This window comes from Terrapene carolina, unplaced genomic scaffold (genome assembly GCF_002925995.2).
Source record: "Terrapene carolina triunguis isolate 2854851 unplaced genomic scaffold, T_m_triunguis-2.0 Scaffold211, whole genome shotgun sequence".
In the NCBI taxonomy this organism is placed as follows: Eukaryota; Metazoa; Chordata; order Testudines; family Emydidae; genus Terrapene; species Terrapene triunguis.
In genome coordinates this window covers 8,611,506-8,629,581 of record NW_020664562.1, presented here as the reverse complement: position 1 = coordinate 8,629,581, position 18,076 = coordinate 8,611,506, and the positions used below count along the sequence as shown (strand labels likewise).

The following is an 18,076-nucleotide window of genomic DNA, read 5'->3' as shown; positions in this document are numbered from 1 at the left end:
GAGTCACCACACAGGGAGAATCCCCAGGTAGCTGGTTAAACAGGCTTTATAGACTTTGAGCTGCTAGAACAGCACAGTGTTTTCTTTAAGAACTATTTACAAAGAAGTCTGGTTAATTCTGAATACCATGATAAGAAATCTGCAGTACCACTGAAGTGAAGCAGAACCATAACTTCATCGGATAATGCAATAAAGTTGTAGATCACCGGTACTCCATCCCACTGCCCCCTAACGTCTTTGCTCCATAGGAGTAGAGTCTTTGCACACTACTTACAGCTTCTCATGCCACTGCACCCAAGCATAAACCATGCTCCAACAAAATGTCTGTCTATTGAAGAGTTGAAGTGGTTGCAAAGACTAGCTCCTTCTGAGACGCAAATCCAGAGTGACAGCTGTAAAGTGATGTGGCAGCTCCCTGTTTATTTTACAAATAATTGCAAGGTTTAACTGCTCATTGAAAAAGGGGCTCCCAGACATTAGTGTGAATTAATGAGGTTGTACTGTATGCTGCCTATTAGAAGGTGAAGAACTGAAGTTAAACATCTGTGACAAATGTTAACATACTGATGTGGGCCCCTGAGCTGAAGATGTTTATCCAAGAAAGCAAATAAACTGTGTTTCTATTATTAACATTAACTTTAAGAAAAGGTACCTCTCCCCCCCAGTTAATTTAAATGATTTTTCAAAAAGATTATTTGCATCCATCAAGTTGCACCCAACAAATTCTTTGCAGTGACCACTAATCAGCACGGGTTAGCCTTAAATTAATTAGCTTTTAAGTATTTTATTATTCAAAAGACCAAGGGGTTCATCAGCAGGGTCGGTAAACCGAGCGATCACACGAAACAGCTAGGCCACAGGAAAGAATGAGGACAGACAGGATCCATCTATATTGCAAGAACCACTTTTCAGAGGACCTGGTTACAGAGTTGTCTCCTGAACACAGCTGCAAAGATCAAGACTGCAGCATGGTTCCAGAATATACTTAAACCAGAGTTTAGTCTACACAAGATGGAACTGTGTCCAGACACAACTGAGTGCCTATACTGTGCTGCTAAGGTCTTGGTCTGTCCAATCTTGTTTTAAATATATCACAACATGCCTGTGATGTAAACATAAAAAATGGGCAAACTGTGGCATTAGCACAGACAAGCCCTTAAAGTGAAGCTATGTTGTATGCTTTTCAACATACATCTGAAAATGAAGCAAAAATTGGTAGAGAGACTCTTAGTAAGTCATATACTCAATTATGATATGAATCACTCATCTACTAAGCACCAGGCTAGTGAAAGAGTGAAGAGGTGGAATAATTTGCAGTAGCTTCACTAACTGTGAGCACATCTAATCCACTTTATCAGCAATGGCACCACCCCTCCTAAATCTTTTGAGGATGACTGTACTCTAAAACAAGTTATTTTTCCACAGCAAAATGGTAAAAATAAATCATGATTTTAGTTTAAAATAGGACAAGTTACAGGACAATATTTTAATTGTTTGCTATAGAAAATAATAAAAGTTAATTTGTTATAGAATAGTAGGAACATTTAGTAATATTTAACTGGTAGTTTCAGACCACCTAAAAAAAGAAGCCTATAATACACAGGACATATGTACAGCCAATTTCATAGAGGAATCTTAGCAACCAACTGACAAGGATGACACAAAAAGGTAACTGAGAAAAAACATTAAATCAGATTTTGTCACAGACTCATGGTCTTGACTGTAAGTAATGCTAACCACTTCCTAATTGAATAAATAAATGTAATATATTGCTTTGAAGATGCACTTGTGTAAGTACACCATTAAATGAACTGCCAGGATGTCAGGTCAGACTAAGGGTAACAATGGTGGACTGTAGTTTCACATGTTACCAAGAGCACTGTAGTATCAGAACAGGTAAACCAAGTATGATAAGGATCCTTTAACAAACACACCTAGAATAATGATGGGAAGATGTAAATTAAAGGTCAAATGCTTTGGTCTTGAATGGGGAAGTAAGAGTAGCTACATGTTAAGAGGATGAAATGTGCCTACGTATTTTTTAATGCCAGTAAATAGGATTTAGGTCCCAATCCTTCAGCCCTTATTCAAGCAACTAGGCTAACTTCCAGCCATGTGATACAAAATATACATCCATGATCTATAAAGTTGCAGATTTCCCCTCTTATACTACAGACCACTTAAGTGTGTTAGAATTTAAAGCCAGTAAAGTCAAACATCAAAGTTCAAAGGAGAGGCTGAAATTCCTACTAAGTATTGGTGCACAGTCTCCATTTAATTCACATAAACAACTCCCATTCACATTAATGGGAGAAGTATGTGAACCTACAGGAAAGGAAGTTTATCTAAATTACAATATCAGATAAAAAAAATCTAGTTAGTCCCAGAAGAAACTCAGATGGATGACATTAGTCATTTGCATTACCTCTATTCTTGGTTTCTTTGCTTCTGCTAATATTTCATCTGCTGCTCTTTTAACTAAAGGGGAAAAAAAGGTAATTAAAAATGCAGAATTGTGGTGGGCTTTCATAAAATTCATACCAACTCTGCTTAGCAGTTAAATCATACCTTGAGTGGATCGCTGAAGACCAATTTCAAGTGGTGCACTTCTGTCTATACTTGATGACGTTGCTAAGGTTCAAACACAAAATTGTATGTAAGTATTCAAAGATGTGAGCACAGGAAGCAAACAGCACTGCAAAGGTAACAAATATTTTGTAATCTGGAATCAAGTATCTCTGTAAATTCACTTACATTTGTAAGAGGAAATTAAACTAATGGCCCCCATTTGAAATAAAAGCATGCTTATCATACATATCACAAAAAGTGAGTAGCCTCAAATTCCAATTTACTAAAAAATACAGTACTACAAGAAAAACTGCAGAGAAAATATTTAAAACACAACATGCATTAGTATTCATCTACAGACAGGCTAACATCTTCAAGCACCTCTCTTCTCTGACTACTGGTAACCTAGATTTTAATGCTGGAAGACCATACAAATTGCTATGCTGCTAATGAATAAGTGTTAGCATGTAATATATTAGTTTAGCAAACTGTAAGACTCATACTCTCAATTCTGGTATAGTACGTGTGTGGTATTACTGAATAGGTCTTTGTCACACTCTAGAAAAAAGTATATGCACATCCCTACCACACAGCAGCATTAACATCTGAAGAAGCTGTTGGCTCAGCTGTCACAGTTTGTTTTATCATATAGCTACTAATGACACACAGAGACAGACAAGTGAAATTTAGAACAAAGAGGTGGCAGAACACCTGTAAGCCCATTTGAACAGGCCTCATATACTCCAACATATATACAGGTTCATATGTCCACTCTTGTTTAATCTCTCCCTCCCCACTGCAAAAGTGAAGCAATAAAATGCAGTTTAGCAGTGCTAAAAAGGAAGAACTTCACTCACATGTTTCCCCATTTAGGTACGCAAGTAGATCTTTTCTGTCAGGTCTTCTTACCACAGGAATGTTTTCAGTCTGAAAAGAATTGAAGATTTTATTTTACATAGACCACATCCAAAAACAGGATGCCTCAGAACAAAACCCAAATAATATGACATGTATTAAGTTTGTGGGGAAGACATTTCCTTTATTTAGAAGTTGCTGTTTGATACACAAATTATATTGTAAATAAATTATAAGATCTGTTAGAAATGGAGAGCTGGAGAATCCTCATCTACTAGGTTTTCTAACAACTTTACCCACAGTGCTTACTAACCATACAACCACATGCAAGCTGTTTTTGTGAAAAACTGTTGTTGGCAACACATGATAAAACAGAACCACTACGTTTCATGTTTTTTCCTTTTAAATTGTTCACAAGAATGATCCTATTTTTCAAAGTTTTCTTTTACAGTAAATCTGTTGAGTATGAGAGTTTAAAATTAAGCATTTGCTCATAAAGCAATGCTTCATCAGGAAATGAATTATTTCATAAAATGAACCAAGTGAGGAAGGCTTTTCTCTTAGCACTTGCCATGGTTCCTGCATGGTTACACAGTAAACCATAAGCTAAAGTAGGAAGAAGAGAAAGGGCTATTAAGCTTTATCTATTCAACATATTAAAAAAATACAGCTGGCTCCACTTAAATGCATAATGATACGTGTAACACCAATGTACTGTCCAGGTCAGCAGTCAACAGATTGCAATTACTTTTCAAGCATCCAGGAATGTTCTAGGTACATCACAAAATAAATATTAGGTAGCTGCTCAACATTGGTGGATGCATAATTCATTTAAGCTGCATTCAAAATTCAAGGTGCACATGCTATTCTCAACTTAATTACTTCCAATAAATCAATGGCAACATTGGGCATATCATTTAACATCTTGGCTCATTTCTGGGATCATCTATGCCACCTCAAGTAAAATTCTGGTAGACAGATTTCATTCTAAATCGGTTAGAATTTCTGACTAACATTATTTTAGCCATCTGAGCATTTTGTTCCAATTTACATCACAGTAAATAGCTACTATTTTTGGATTTGGGTGTAGTCCTTTTGCATGCAGTATATCGAGGTAGTCTTATGATTATGTACCTAAGCAGAGTGTAGAATAAACTAAATTACCTTCAAGTAAAGTCTACTAGATGGAAACACTCTGCAGGTAAGCAAATGTTTAGCCTAAAAATCTTTACAGTATCTCTTTCAGTTTAGTTGGTTTGTCACAAACATAGGCTATCTGAAAAAAACATTAAAGTTATAGCCACTTGTCATAAACATACAGATAAGGGTAGCATAAAATCCCTCCTGAGCAGCTGTACTGAATCTTTACCTGTTAAGAAGCTCAAATAACCTGATTGGCACCTGACCAAAAGGACCAATAAGGAAAGAAGATACTTTCAAATCGGGGGGGGGCGGAGGGAAGGTTTTGTTTGGGCTCTCTTTGTTTGTTCCCTCTCCCACGAGAGAAGCCAAGCAGGGACAACATCTCCTGAAAATATACCTGGAATAATCTATCTAAGAATTACAGAAATTGTAAGTGAGGCAAGGAATGTGTTAGGTTATCTTTTGTTTTAGCTTGTGAATTTTCCCTATGCTAAGAGGGAGTTTTATTCCTGTTTTGTAACTGTGAAGCAGAGTCCAGAGGGGAGTTCTCTGTGTTTTAAATCTTTTTATTACCCTGTAAAGTTACAGGGTAACTTCCATCCTGATTCTGCAGGTGTGATTCTTTTACTTTTTTTCTTTATAATAAAGTTCTTCTTTTAAGAACCTGATTGATTTTAGTGTCCTAAAGATAAAGGGTCTGGTTTGTACTTACATTAAAGGCAATTGGTTGGTATATTATTCTCAAGCCTCCCCAGGAAAGGGGGATAGGGCTCCAAGTGGCCCCTCCCTGAATTTTTGTTTAAATCACTTGGTGGTGGCAGCAATACCGTCCAAGTACAAGAAAAGGAATTTGTGCCTTGGGGAAGTTTTTAACCTAAACTGGTGGAATAAGCTTAGGAGGTCTTTCATGCAGTTCCCCACATCTGAACCCCAGAGTTCAGAGTAGGGAGGGAACCCTGACACCAACTCAAGAACACACATCTGATCCAACATTTTTGCAGGGTCAGCCTTTCCCATTTTCATTTCAAGTTAAGAAACAGCATTTATATTTCTCACACAAAATCAACTGCAAGTTACAGTTAAGCTGTTAAAAATGAAACCTTAAAGATGCTCTAAGTAAAAGACTGATCTTCAAAGGAGCAAAAGAAAGAAGATGGCTTTTAATGTACAAACATTAGTGCTAATCTGGTTCTTTAGATGTATTAAACAGAAATTTTCTGAAAAGATAAGACCATATGTAACCAAAAGCCCTTGTTTTGATAGTTTAAACCCTGGTATTAAAAGCTATCACTAAACACACATAGCAGAGATGCTATGCTTGAACTGAGACACAGATTAATGAACCAATAAAACACACCTTGTCATGTCTTTCTACTTAGTTTTGCCACTGTCTTAAGAACAGAAGAATATTTGTTTTTAAAATATGTTCAAATATATCAAATAATTCCTAGCTGCAAGACTAAGAATGGCAAAAAAAATAACTTCCTGTTTTCAAGCTTACAAATAAGTAGTAATAGATTATTTTACATTTAACTCCCTCTTCCCACCTCAGTTCAGAATAGGAGAAGGATGTGTGTGCTCAGTTGCCATATCCAGCACTGCTTCTGATTAACATGCTATCCTTTAGTATTATGCATACTTTTCCACATGATTTTGTAATCTTTTCTCTTAAATTCTCTTCTTTAAAACAATGTCAGAGTCCACATTAAGTCCGGTACTCAGTGTGTCAAGTATTACAATTACTGTGAACAGTGAATCAATTTCATTCTACTCATTCAATAAGAAAATTAAGAGCAGGTGTCAACGATTTTAGACACACAAGGTGGGTGAGGTGTTGGTGAAAGACAAGCTTTTGAGCTTCACAGAAATATTCTTCAGGTCAAAGATTTTAGTCAATTTCAGTATTTCAGACTAACAGATGCTAACAGAATACAAAATATTGTACTAACTTGGATCAATCTTAATGCTTATGAAGTATTCAAGAAAGAAGGTACAGGCCACAAGTGATTTACTTGTACTGTCAATATTGAAGTATTAAAATATGACAGCCTTTTTCAGCAATATAGTGATTATGCTGAAACATATTCTATGCTCTCTTTACTAGTCCTGTATTGTTTTCCCTCATGTTACCCCAACCTCAGTCAGCAAGTGCTTTTTATGATAAATAAATAAAAAACTTCTTCAGAGAGCATGTGTGAACAGGCTATAAACAACTTACCACTGTTGAAAAAGTATACAGAGCATCAAGGGAAGAACTAAGAGGAGTGAAACTGTTCTGCACAAGACTGGAGTGGACATTTTGTCAGAAAATGGTGGAGATGTTTCAATATAAAAATGCAGACGGTTTTGATTTTTCAGAAGAGGAGATTATTACTATTATTATTTTACAGCTCGGCTGTACCAATCAAGTAACAATTCCAGTTAGGTGAGGAGCAAAAACAATAATGCCAGTCACTGAAAGCTGCGCTTATTAAAGTTATGTTTTTACTGTTGTTCATGATTATAACTATGCCATACCATGTTGTTAGCCAAGTAACTATCAAGAAACAGCTGAGTATTTGTAAGTATGTTAGTTAATGTCACAGTAACTGTTCTAATTTCCTGAAAATACTAACATGATCACAAAAATTATTAGCTGTCAAGCATGCACCCTCCAACATTATTAAGGAACAAAGTTCCATGTGCTCTACTTACTGCAGCACGCCGGACATAAACAGGATGTGAAAGGTGCACATTATTCAGCAGGAACAAGATAGAGTCCAAAGTGTAGTATTCCCTGGGCTGGCCTTCTTTCCCTGTCCTGTAACATCAAGAAACAGATTTTATTTACAACCGTATTTCCTCACACATATACTCCTCATTAATCTTGTTTGGTATATCAAGCTATTAAAAAAAAAAATGAAAAGCCACTGATCAAATTTGTCAGCATGAGTACAACAGATATTTTATCAATCATTACCCACATACTTACAACCTCTACATGGAATGGATTCAAAACTCCAGAAGTGGCTGGAGTAATTAGGTGTAAGAAAAGAGGCCAACTAATAAAAGTCTAAAAGTATATAGTTGTCAAGAATTGTAACTATAAGATTAACATTTGTTTTTCTTTTTAAAAGTTTTGGAAGACAAACCACTACTTCATGTTTATTCTCCTAATTTTCAAAAGAGCTGCAATAACTTACTCAGACCCTTGGGGATGGGGGAGAGGGGCTGAGGAGATTTTCAACATCCATTGGGAAATAATTTAAAGTGTTCTCCAGATGACTTGCTCTGGAGATAGGTATGTAAAATCTTCATTGTAAAATCTATGCTAGTGAAGAGCTCAGAGACTTCACAAACCAAGTGTATCCTAAATATCTGAGACACAAGAGAGTCTGGATACAAGCAAAATGTAAGGGATCCTCATAAGGAACATGATAACAAGCTATTCAGAAGATAAACCAGTAAGATGGAAATAGATTTACAAATTTATACTGGACTCCCAGATTGCTGGCGTCAGACTGTTATTTTTCAGCAACACGGCTGCTAAAAGCACATTAGGAGTTCAGCCTGATCTTCAAAGTAACGTCTCTTTGCACAAGCAAATGACTTTTCCAGCATACCCTAAATAGCGTTTTCTGTGCCTTGTGACCAACTATCAACCATTAAGGTAGCACCTAGGGCTTGAAAACTCCACCCCAGAAGCAGCAAGCTTACCAAGAGAAGATGGGGGCATAAGACATAACCTGCAGACTTTTAGCTTATTGAACTTTTATGCTTTAAAGAGCACCTACCAAATACGAACCAAGTATAAATCAATGTAGTAATGTGGTCCCCACGTTCCAGACACCTGTGCCTCTACAAGTGTTATGACTGTTGTTTTACTAACCAACAGTAGATTGAAACTGACCAGTCTAGTCAGTTTCAATGATACTATCAGGAACCACAGACCAGCAGCCAAGCTATCAAGAATCATATTGGTGGGGGAAAAGAAAGAGAGAGGTGTACAGCTTCAAATTGATTAGACACATACTAGCCAAGAGCTGGTTTTAAAGCTAGTGCCCACAAAGCCAGGTTTTAGGATCGGCACCCTGGTAGAAATCCCAGCAATCTGCCATCCCCAGAAGCTGATGACAGTGAGAGGGAGGGGGCAGGCCCAAGTCACTGCCCCAGCACTTACTGATGGGGGCCCCCCCACTTATTTTCATTTTTTTTTTTTTACCATTGGCTAGTAGATGTCTAGAAAATTTCTTGAGCCCTGGTAGTAATGAAAGCTCTTCCTCCATTCAACATCCCCCAGAAGTGATGTCATCCACAACAAATACCTGGTTTGTGCAGTAGTATTAGCACTTTTAAAAAAAAAATCATTTTAGATTGTCTCGTTTCTTTGAACTACTGCTTATCTCTATGTGATCAGGCATAATAGGCATTTTAGTCTGAGTTTGTAACTGATCAATAAAAAGGCAGAAAAAACTGCTAGATCTCTATTACTACACTGGCTGAAGATATGGTGTTACAAGATCACATTCTGACTTGCTGATTAGGATATTTCAATGATCTAATAAACATCACCAACTCGCAACAGTGCGCTACTGGTACTTCATTGGTTAACCCCCATGAAAAAATTCCTACTCCCATTATGGGTGATGGGAAAGTTAATACAGAGCAAGGACACTAAGGGTACGTCTACACTACAAAATTAGGTCGAATTTATAGAAGCCGGTTTTATAGAAATCGGTTTTATACAGTCGATTGTGTGTGTCCCCACATAAAATGCTCTAAGTGCATTAACTCGGAGGACCGCGTCCACAGTACCGAGGCTAGCGTCGACTTCCGGAGCGTTGCACTGTGGGTAGCTATCCCACAGTTCCTGCAGTCTCCGCCGCCCATTGGAATTCTGGGTTGAGATCCCAATACCTGATGATGCAAAAACAGTGTCGCGGGGGGTTCTGGGTACATGTCATCAGGCCCCTCCCCCTCCGTCAGAGCAACGGCAGACAATCGATTCGCGCCTTTTTACCTGGGTTACCTGTGCAGACAACATACCGTGGAAAGCATGGAGCCCGCTCAGCTCAGCGTCACCATATGTCATCTGGGTGCCGGCAGACATGGTACTGCATTGCTACACAGCAGCAGTTAATTGCCTTTTGGCAGTAGACGGTGCAGTATGACTGGTAGCCGTCATCGGCTAGCTGGGTGCTGGCAGACGTGGGGCTGCATTGCTACACAGCAGCAGCTCCTTGCCTTTTGGCAGTGGATTCCTCTGTGAGTTCAATCAGAGGCACCTGGGCAGACATGTTTTGTCTCCTGGCCTATTGAACCGTCTTGACGATGATGGCTAGCAGTCGTAGTACAGCATTTTCTGCCAAGCACCCAGAAGATGCCGATGGCTATCAGTCATGCTGCACCGTCTGCTGCCAGCTTAAGATGTAAAAAATAGATGGACCAGATTTGTTCTGTATTCATTTGCTTCCCCCTCCCTCCGTGAAATCAACGGACTGCTAAACCCAGGGTTTTGAGTTCAATCTTTGGGGGTGCCATTCTGTGTGACAGTTGTTTGTGTTTCTCCCTGATGCACAGCCACCTTTGCTGATTTTAATTCCCTGTAAGCCATGTCGTCACTCGCCCCTCCATCTCTCCCTCGGACAATAGTTTCGCGCCTTTTTTCAGCCCAGACGCCATAGCACTGGGATCATGGAGCCCGCTCAGATCACCACGGCAATTATGAGCACTATGAACACCACGCGCAGTGTCCTGGAGTATATGCAGAGCCAGAACATGCCAAAGCAAAACCAGGCAAGGAGACGATTGCAGTGCGGCGACGAGAGTGATGAAGAAATTGACATGGACATAGACCTCTCACAAAGTACAGGCCCCAGCAATGTGCAAATCATGGTGTTACTGGGGCAGGTTCATGGCATGGAACGCCGATTCTGGGCCCGGAAAACAAGCACAGACTGGTGGGACCGCATCGTGTTGCAGGTGTGGGACGATTCCCAGTGGCTGCGAAACTTTCGCATGCGCAAGAGCACTTTCATGGAACTTTGTGACTTGCTTTCCCCTGCCCTGAAGCGCCAGAATACCAGGATGAGAGCAGCCCTCACAGTTGAGAAGCGAGTGGCCCTGTGGAAGCTTGCAATGCCAGACAGCTACCGGTCAGTCGGGAATCAATTTGGAGTGGGCAAATCTACTGTGGGGGCTGCTCCAAGTAGTGATCCAAGTAGCCAACGCAATCAAAGACCTGCTGATATCAAGGGTAGTGACTCTGGGAAACGTGCAGGTCATAGTGGATGGCTTTGTTGCAATGGGATTCACTGAAGGCTTCTACAAACAGATTGGACAAACACCTGTCAGGGATGGTCTAGGTTTACTTGGCCCTGCCTTAGAGCAGGGAACAGGACAAGATGACCTCTCAGGGTCCCTTCCAGCCCTACATTTCTATGATGTTAGTTTCTCTGCTCCCCCCACAGTCCTGAATAACAGTAATGAAACTGACCAGAGTCTTGTTAAATTTTACTGGTTGCTATCCCAGAAAACTTTGAGCAGGAGACACCCCAAAGTTGCCTCCCTGCTTGCTCAAGAAAACAGCAATAAAAACAGTTAATATTTGGAAAGATATCTAAAGCAATTACTCCCCTCCCCTTAACTAGGAATTATCCATTTTGGCAGAATTTACGTGAGGCGAGAAGGGGAGGAAAGTGCATATACAACTCAAGCAGATTTTTGAACACCCTGAAAGAAGGGTAATAAAGTCACATACTTCAGATTATAAACTGACTAGTTGAAAGAGTCAGAAACAAATCCCTAACTCTAAGAACAACTGGCTAGCTGCATTGTGCTTTGGAGGCTAGGATTAAAATTCAAAATGATCTGGACAAACTGGAGAAATGGTCTGATTGAATTTCATCCTATTTACTTAAGGACAAATGCGAAGTACTCCACTTAGGAAGGAACAATCAGTTGCACTCACACAAAATGGGAAATGACTGCCTAGGAAGGAGTACTGCGGGAAGGGATCTGGGGGGTCATTGTGGACCATAAGCTCAAATATGAGTCAACAGTGTAACGTTGTGGCAAAAAAAAGCAAACATCATTCTGGGATGTATTAGCAGGAGTGTTGTAAGCAAGACATGAGAAGTAATTCTTCCGCTCTACTCAGTGATGATTAGGCCTCAACTGGAGTATTGTGTCCAGTTCTGGATGCCACATTTCAGGAAGGATGTGGACAAATTAGAGAGAGTCCAGAGAAGAGCAACAAAAATGATTAAAGGTCTAGAAAACATGACCTATGAGGGAAGATTGAAAAAACTGGTTTTGTTTAGTCTGGAAAAGAGAAGACTGAGAGGGGACATAACAGTTTTCAAGTACGTAAAAGGTTGTTACAAGGAGGAGGGAAAAAATCTTCTTAACCTCTGAGGATAGGACAAGAAGCAATGGGCTTAAATTGCAGCAAGGGAGGTTTAGGTTGGACATTAGCAAAAACTTCCTGTCAGGGTGGTTAAGCACTAGAATAAATGGCCTAGGAAGGTTGTGGAATCTCCATTACTGGAGAGGAATGGTCTACTCATGAGTGCAGGGAACTAGACTAGATGACCTCTCAAGGTCCCAACCAGTTCTATGATTGTGGTGGTTATTTTTGACTTCTTCTGAAAGTTAGGGCCACCACTATAAATAGAATACTGGACCACGGGTCTGATCCAGTTAACAAATCTAATGTTCTTACCCTAATTCAGAAGTTCTTTAATAATGCCCCAGACTTCAGATGACCAGCTGAAAGATCCTTGAGTGTGTTATTGCCCCCCCTTTCCCTACCTATGGAGCTTCTTTGGGAAAATTATTTTTTTCTTTGATCTCCAGCTTTCTCTGCAGCATTATTTTTGGGAGAAATTGAATGTCTTACTACAATTTAATGACACTTAATAAAGTCTAACTAAAAACCAGGCACTCATTTTCAAGGAGTATAGAAAAAAGTAGGAAAAAGCAACCCCTTGGCTTTTAGACAATACAATTGTTGGGCTACAAAATTTATATCGTATAAAGAATAACATTTTGAAAGTTCACTTTAAAAAATAAACACACCCTCTTTCTATCTTGGGAGGTATTTGCATTGTGAATGTACTTGTTTACAATGTGCTGTCTCTCAGAAAAGTTGGGAGACAAACTATATTAGTATTACAGCAAAGATGGGGGGCCCCATTAAGGATAGGCCTGTATAGCCCCATAGAAGCTTCTACAAAGTTCACAGGTGGTCAGATCAAGAGTTTCTATTTGGACCCAACTATACTCCTTACACAAGGAGAAAAGGAGAGTAGAAACACATCCTCATGAAAGGGCAATTAACAAAGTGAGCAAACAATACGCATAACTTAGCTAGAAGATTAGTAGTAAAACAACTTCTAGGATACTTGTCACTTCCTTTCAGTATGAGGTACTAAGTCAGAAAAAAAACAACTCTCAGGCCAGCCACCAATCTCATCTATAGCGTGCCCTCTTTAGAGCAGAAATCTAAAACCTCAACACCTGAAATGGACATAACCCTCTTGCCAGCTCCCGCGGCAGGAAAGAAATCACCGTCTTTCCTTTGAGGTGCTGGATCTGCTCTCTCCAACTGGCTGAATCTCAGAGCTGGGAGAAACCAGGCTCCTCCCAAAAGGAAGAAAAGAGACTTCGTTGTTTGACTTGAGATCAAGGCTCCCAGGGTGACAGAGGAGCGACACCCCCGGGGCACAGGGACACACACCGCGTACAGCCCACCCCCACCGACTCGGTTCCCGCTGGCCCCCCACCCGCGCTCTGCCAGCCGGGACTCGCTCCCCCCTGGACACTGCACCAGGAAACAAGGGGCCACGACCAACCACGGCCACCCGGGAGCCTCCCGAGGAGCAACAAACAAACAAGCAAACACCGGCCGGTCCCGGGGAGGGGAACCGGGCTCCCAGCACATGGCAGAGCACGCAGTGGAGACAGGACCCCCGAGGAGCCGGGGGAGAGGGGCCGGGCTCGCGGGCTCCCCCCCACGCACGCACCAGTTCCCCCGCCCCGCCTCGCCTCCCCGCTCAGCGGTAACAACTTCGGGGCAGCTTCCACCCCCTGCCCGCATGCGGGGGGGGACCTGCAGCGGCCGCGCGACTCACCCCCAGATGACATAGTTGGTCTTGACGTTCTTGGGCCAGGAGAACTCGCCGAAGATCACCTCGTCCCCCTTCACCACGATCTCCTTCTTCTGCGTGTTGTACTGCCGCAGCACGCTCAGCACGTCCGCCATCTTCGCGCCGGGCCGCCGCCGCTCCGCCCGGCCCGGCCCGCTCGGCCCCCACAGCCAGCCGCGCGAGGACCCCGCCGCCAGCCGCTAGGGCCCCGCCGGGCTGCCCTTGCCGAACGCCTGAGCGCTGCCGCCTGGGGGAGCCGCCCACGCCGCCTGCCTCACCTATGTGCTCCTCGCCGCCTCTGCCTCATCTCCGTGCTTCTACCCCCCTCACCCCAGTCCGCCTGGCTAGGGGGGCCGTATATGTCCGGTTTGGTCAGGACAGTCCCCTTTTTTAAGCCCTGTCCCGGATGTCCTGACTTTTTTGGCCAAACTGGGTCCTTGTCCTGTCTCCTCTTGCCAGTTGCAAGTTGCTCTGACCAGTGAAGAGCAAATGGCACGTCCAGTTTTGCCAGACTAATGGGTTGCGCCCCCTTACGGGGGGGGGGACGGAGGGGTGTGTGGGGCGGCGGCGGGGCTCGGGCTGTCAGCCCTGGGCGGTGCGGGGCTCAGGCCGCCTGGGGCTCGGGCAGTCGGTCAGTCCCATCCGCAGTCCTGGGCAGCGCAAGGCTTGGGCAGTCAGCCCGGAGTGGCGTGGGGCTCGTGTGAACAGTTCCAGGTGGCGTGGGGCTCGGGCAGTCAGCCCAGAGCAGGGTGGAGATTGGGTGGTCAACCCCAGTCTTGGGTAGTGCAGGGTTCAGGTGAGTAGCAACACCAGGTGTCTTGGGACAGCCCCGGGTCGGGGGCTCAGGCAAGCAGTGATGGCAGGCAGCTCAGGCCAGCCGCACACGGTGTCCCGATTTTACTTTGGTAAATATGGTCACCCTACCCCTGTCTCTAACCCCCTCCACCCCGAGTGCTGCCCTCCCTCTGCCCCTTCCCCTCCCTGCTGCCTTTCATCATTGGTATTGCCAACCCCAAATGTTCACAGATCGTGAGTTGGGCTTGCCAAAAATCCTGAGCTTGGCTTTAAAATCACAAGATTATGTAAGAAATAATAGATTTTATTTGCCTTCTACTTTTTGAGCCTTTAGAATGCATTGTGGTCACTTTTGAAGCTTTCTTCACAGCCACAAGGGCTAGAAACTTACATTTTCTTTAAGAATGAAGGCTGGAATCATCACATATCCACTTGACTCCAGAAGCTGGGGTTTTAAGGAGAACAGTAATTATCATGAGACTCATGACAAAATCATGAGAGATGACAATACTGCACTCAGCCCCACAGACCTGGGTAGGGTTACCACCTTTGAAATGTACAAAAATGGTACTCCACCACCACCACAAGGCAAGGCTGCCACAACCCCAGCCACAAGGCCACTCTGCAATCCATCTCCCTTCAACAGCCACTTATAATATGCAGAGAGATAACACATATAGATAAGATTGATAATATCATTGATAACAAATAGGCATTTGTTTTAGCAGCACACTTTGCCAGCCAGCCTTTGTAGTCTGTTTCATTTAGCCAGTTCTCTGAATGTGCAGTTTCTGATGCAAGCTTTTTTTTCAGAGGTGCAGTAGAATCACACGCACCATCACCCTGATCTTCCATTATTTAATATGCCTTGCACATCTCCTCACTCTTACCTTCTCGTGTGACTAAAACCCCCTTTCACACACATGAGTGGTGTGCTTGTGTGTTGGTGGGCAGACAGCTGCTGTATTTTCAACAGTTTTGATCGATTATTGCTTAAACTGTAGAAGTGGGAACACTGCAACATCTTTAGCTGGACACAGAAACTTTTAATATTAGATATCTCAGTGTATTGTGATAATAATACAAATCTTTAGATCCACATAAACTGGCAGATTAAATTGTTTTTCTGGTAACTGGCAAATCCACTAAAAAACTGGCAAGGCTGGTCAAATACCAGCTAGGTGGTAACCCTTGGCCTGCATGAGGGGAGCAGCCATTCTTGCCTGGCCCTGCAGCCTGGGGGCCAGACTTGGGTTTACACAAGGTTACTCTTAGTCTGTCCAGCCAGGCACCAGCCAGCACCAAGCTGTAAGCCCAGCTGCCGAATGAATCAATTACTCAGGTCTACACTATAAGAGCTACAGCGGCACAGCTATGATGCTGTAACTATGCTGCTGTAGCGCCATACTGTAGACATACACTACAGCAGCAGCAGTTTTCCCATTGCTATAGTAACTCCACTTCCCCGAGTGATGTTGACAGAAGCATTCTTCCATTGAGCTAGCTGTGTCTACATCTGGGGATTAGGCTGGCATAGCTGCAGCACTCAGAGGTGTGGATTTTTTCCCACCCAAGTACCAGGGCTAGTCAACCTAAATTTAAATTAAATTTAAATTAAGTGTAGACCAGGCTTCACTCCAGTAAAGGGAAGTAATTCACTTAGCTAGCAAGTTACTGGTCCATTCCATTCAGTAGAGGGCAAAAGTGCACATACTCAAGCCATTCTATAGAAAGTACCACATAGTTCACAAATACGGTTACATAAATTTGGATTGGGTAAGGTCTCACTGGGTTGACAATCTGGAACATTTTCTACAACCTATCATCTCATAGTCAATTGTTCAAACCATTATCCAACTTCAGAAAGTAAGCTTTCATTTTAAATAAATTAGTGGCTTGATTTTCAAAGCACCTGTGCCTCCCATTGACGTTTATGGAAGCTGTGGGTGCTCATCACTTTGAAATAAGACAAAATTATCTAGACTTTATAGTTGAGAAGAGATCCTTCAAAATGTGAACCAATGTCTACATGAGTCTTCAATGCTACAAAGAGCACCAAACAATCTCTGAGGCCTTGTCTACACTACAGGGGAAATTCGATTTAAGCTACACAATTTGAGTTACTTTAACGTAACTCAAATCGACGTAGCTTAGATCTACTTACCGCAGGGTCCATGCTATGCGATGTCGACAGGAGACGCTGTCCCATTGACTCCCCCTATCTTCTCAACATGGTGGAATACAGGAGTCGACGGGAGAGCAATCTGAGGTTGATTTAGTGGGTCTTCACTAGATCCGCTAAATTGACTGCTGATGCATCGATCGCCACTTGTTAATCCTCCGGTAAGTGTAGACAAACCCTGAAAGATGTGAACTGCCCCATGCATCGTGACTGTGTAATATTACTGGGCATTACCAGATGGCATAATTACAGATAGTTTTACAAATTCTGTTAAACTGCTGAGGGCTGTATTATATTCTGAAGAAATGCTGATGGTTAACTATGATGTAGTTCTTTTTACTGGGAGTTGTGCATGTTAGACAAGATTTTCAAAAGTGACTAATAATTTGGGGTATATCATCTGAGAGACTCCAGAAAGAGGCCTGATTTTCAGAGCATGGCACTCAACAAATTCTGAAAAAAATCAGGCCCCTTTAAGGCATCTCAAGCTGGGCACCCAAAAACTGAGTTTCTTAAAATCACTAGTCGCTTTTTAAAATCTTGGCCATTACCAATGAAGTTGGTTCTTTCTGATGTAGTCTATCTGACTGGAATCACCATATGTAATAAGGTATTGTGTTCCAATAAATCCTTTGATTTATGTAAGCAAGTATTACAAAATTCACACAAGCAAGCAAAACTGCATGGTGTCAAAACCTTGTGAGAAACTTAATGGTAATTTAATGTCAATATTGCTCTTTCACTATTGATCCAAGATGGATGATCATATGCTAGTTTACACAATCTATTGAGCAGCATCTCATTTATGCATCACAAATATGTAGTTGGGGCTGTGAATAGAACCTGGTGTAGCATACATTCCGTTAACTATATTGTTATACTACAACAACCTACATTGCTTTTTTTTTTTTAATTGTTGTTCACAATGACTGAACTATTAGTTTGCTAGTTATAGTGCTTAATGCGATGTCCCAGTGTTAGAACCACTTTGGGAGACAAGTACAAATGCTATTGGAATCACTACATTTTTCCAAGCACTGATCCTGGATTAGAGATTGTGGTGTATTGACAACTGCATTAAAATTATGATCTGTCACTTTAAATGCTCAGGGAGGTTTCCTGGTCCTGCTTGCAGATGAAAGAGCTCTGTAAGGAAGTGTATGATCTGGGCCAAGCAGACTCAATTTGAAGACAACCAGCCTAGAAAGAAGAGTAAGGTGAGATGAGTTGTGCCTCTCTGTTTTAAAGAGCTACCTTCTTTCTCTCTGTGTGTGTTTTGGGGTTCTTGTGTATTATTCTGAATTATAAGAAATAAAATGGTGTAATGTTGCAACTGTAGGGACTGGGCTGTGGGTAGTCAGGTCTAAGGGTTAGAGTCAGGAGTCTGGAACCAGAGCTGGGGTCA

At 42.0% G+C, this 18,076-nt stretch overlaps 1 protein-coding gene across 1 annotated transcript in view; it reads right to left on the bottom strand.

Moving 5' to 3' along the window:
- The window catches only part of LOC113407399 (parafibromin), a 176,782-nt gene extending 162,956 nt beyond the window's left edge, over positions 1-13,826 (bottom strand). Inside the window, exons 1-5 of the mRNA XM_026655872.2 lie at positions 13,680-13,826; positions 7,261-7,366; positions 3,426-3,495; positions 2,569-2,631; positions 2,426-2,478 (exon numbers count right to left, since the gene is read on the bottom strand). Coding sequence (XP_026511657.1) covers positions 2,426-2,478; positions 2,569-2,631; positions 3,426-3,495; positions 7,261-7,366; positions 13,680-13,810 — 423 coding nt within the window. The 5' untranslated portion in view covers positions 13,811-13,826. The remainder of the gene's footprint in view (positions 1-2,425; positions 2,479-2,568; positions 2,632-3,425; positions 3,496-7,260; positions 7,367-13,679) is intronic.
- Between the last annotated feature and the right edge of the window lie 4,250 nt (positions 13,827-18,076).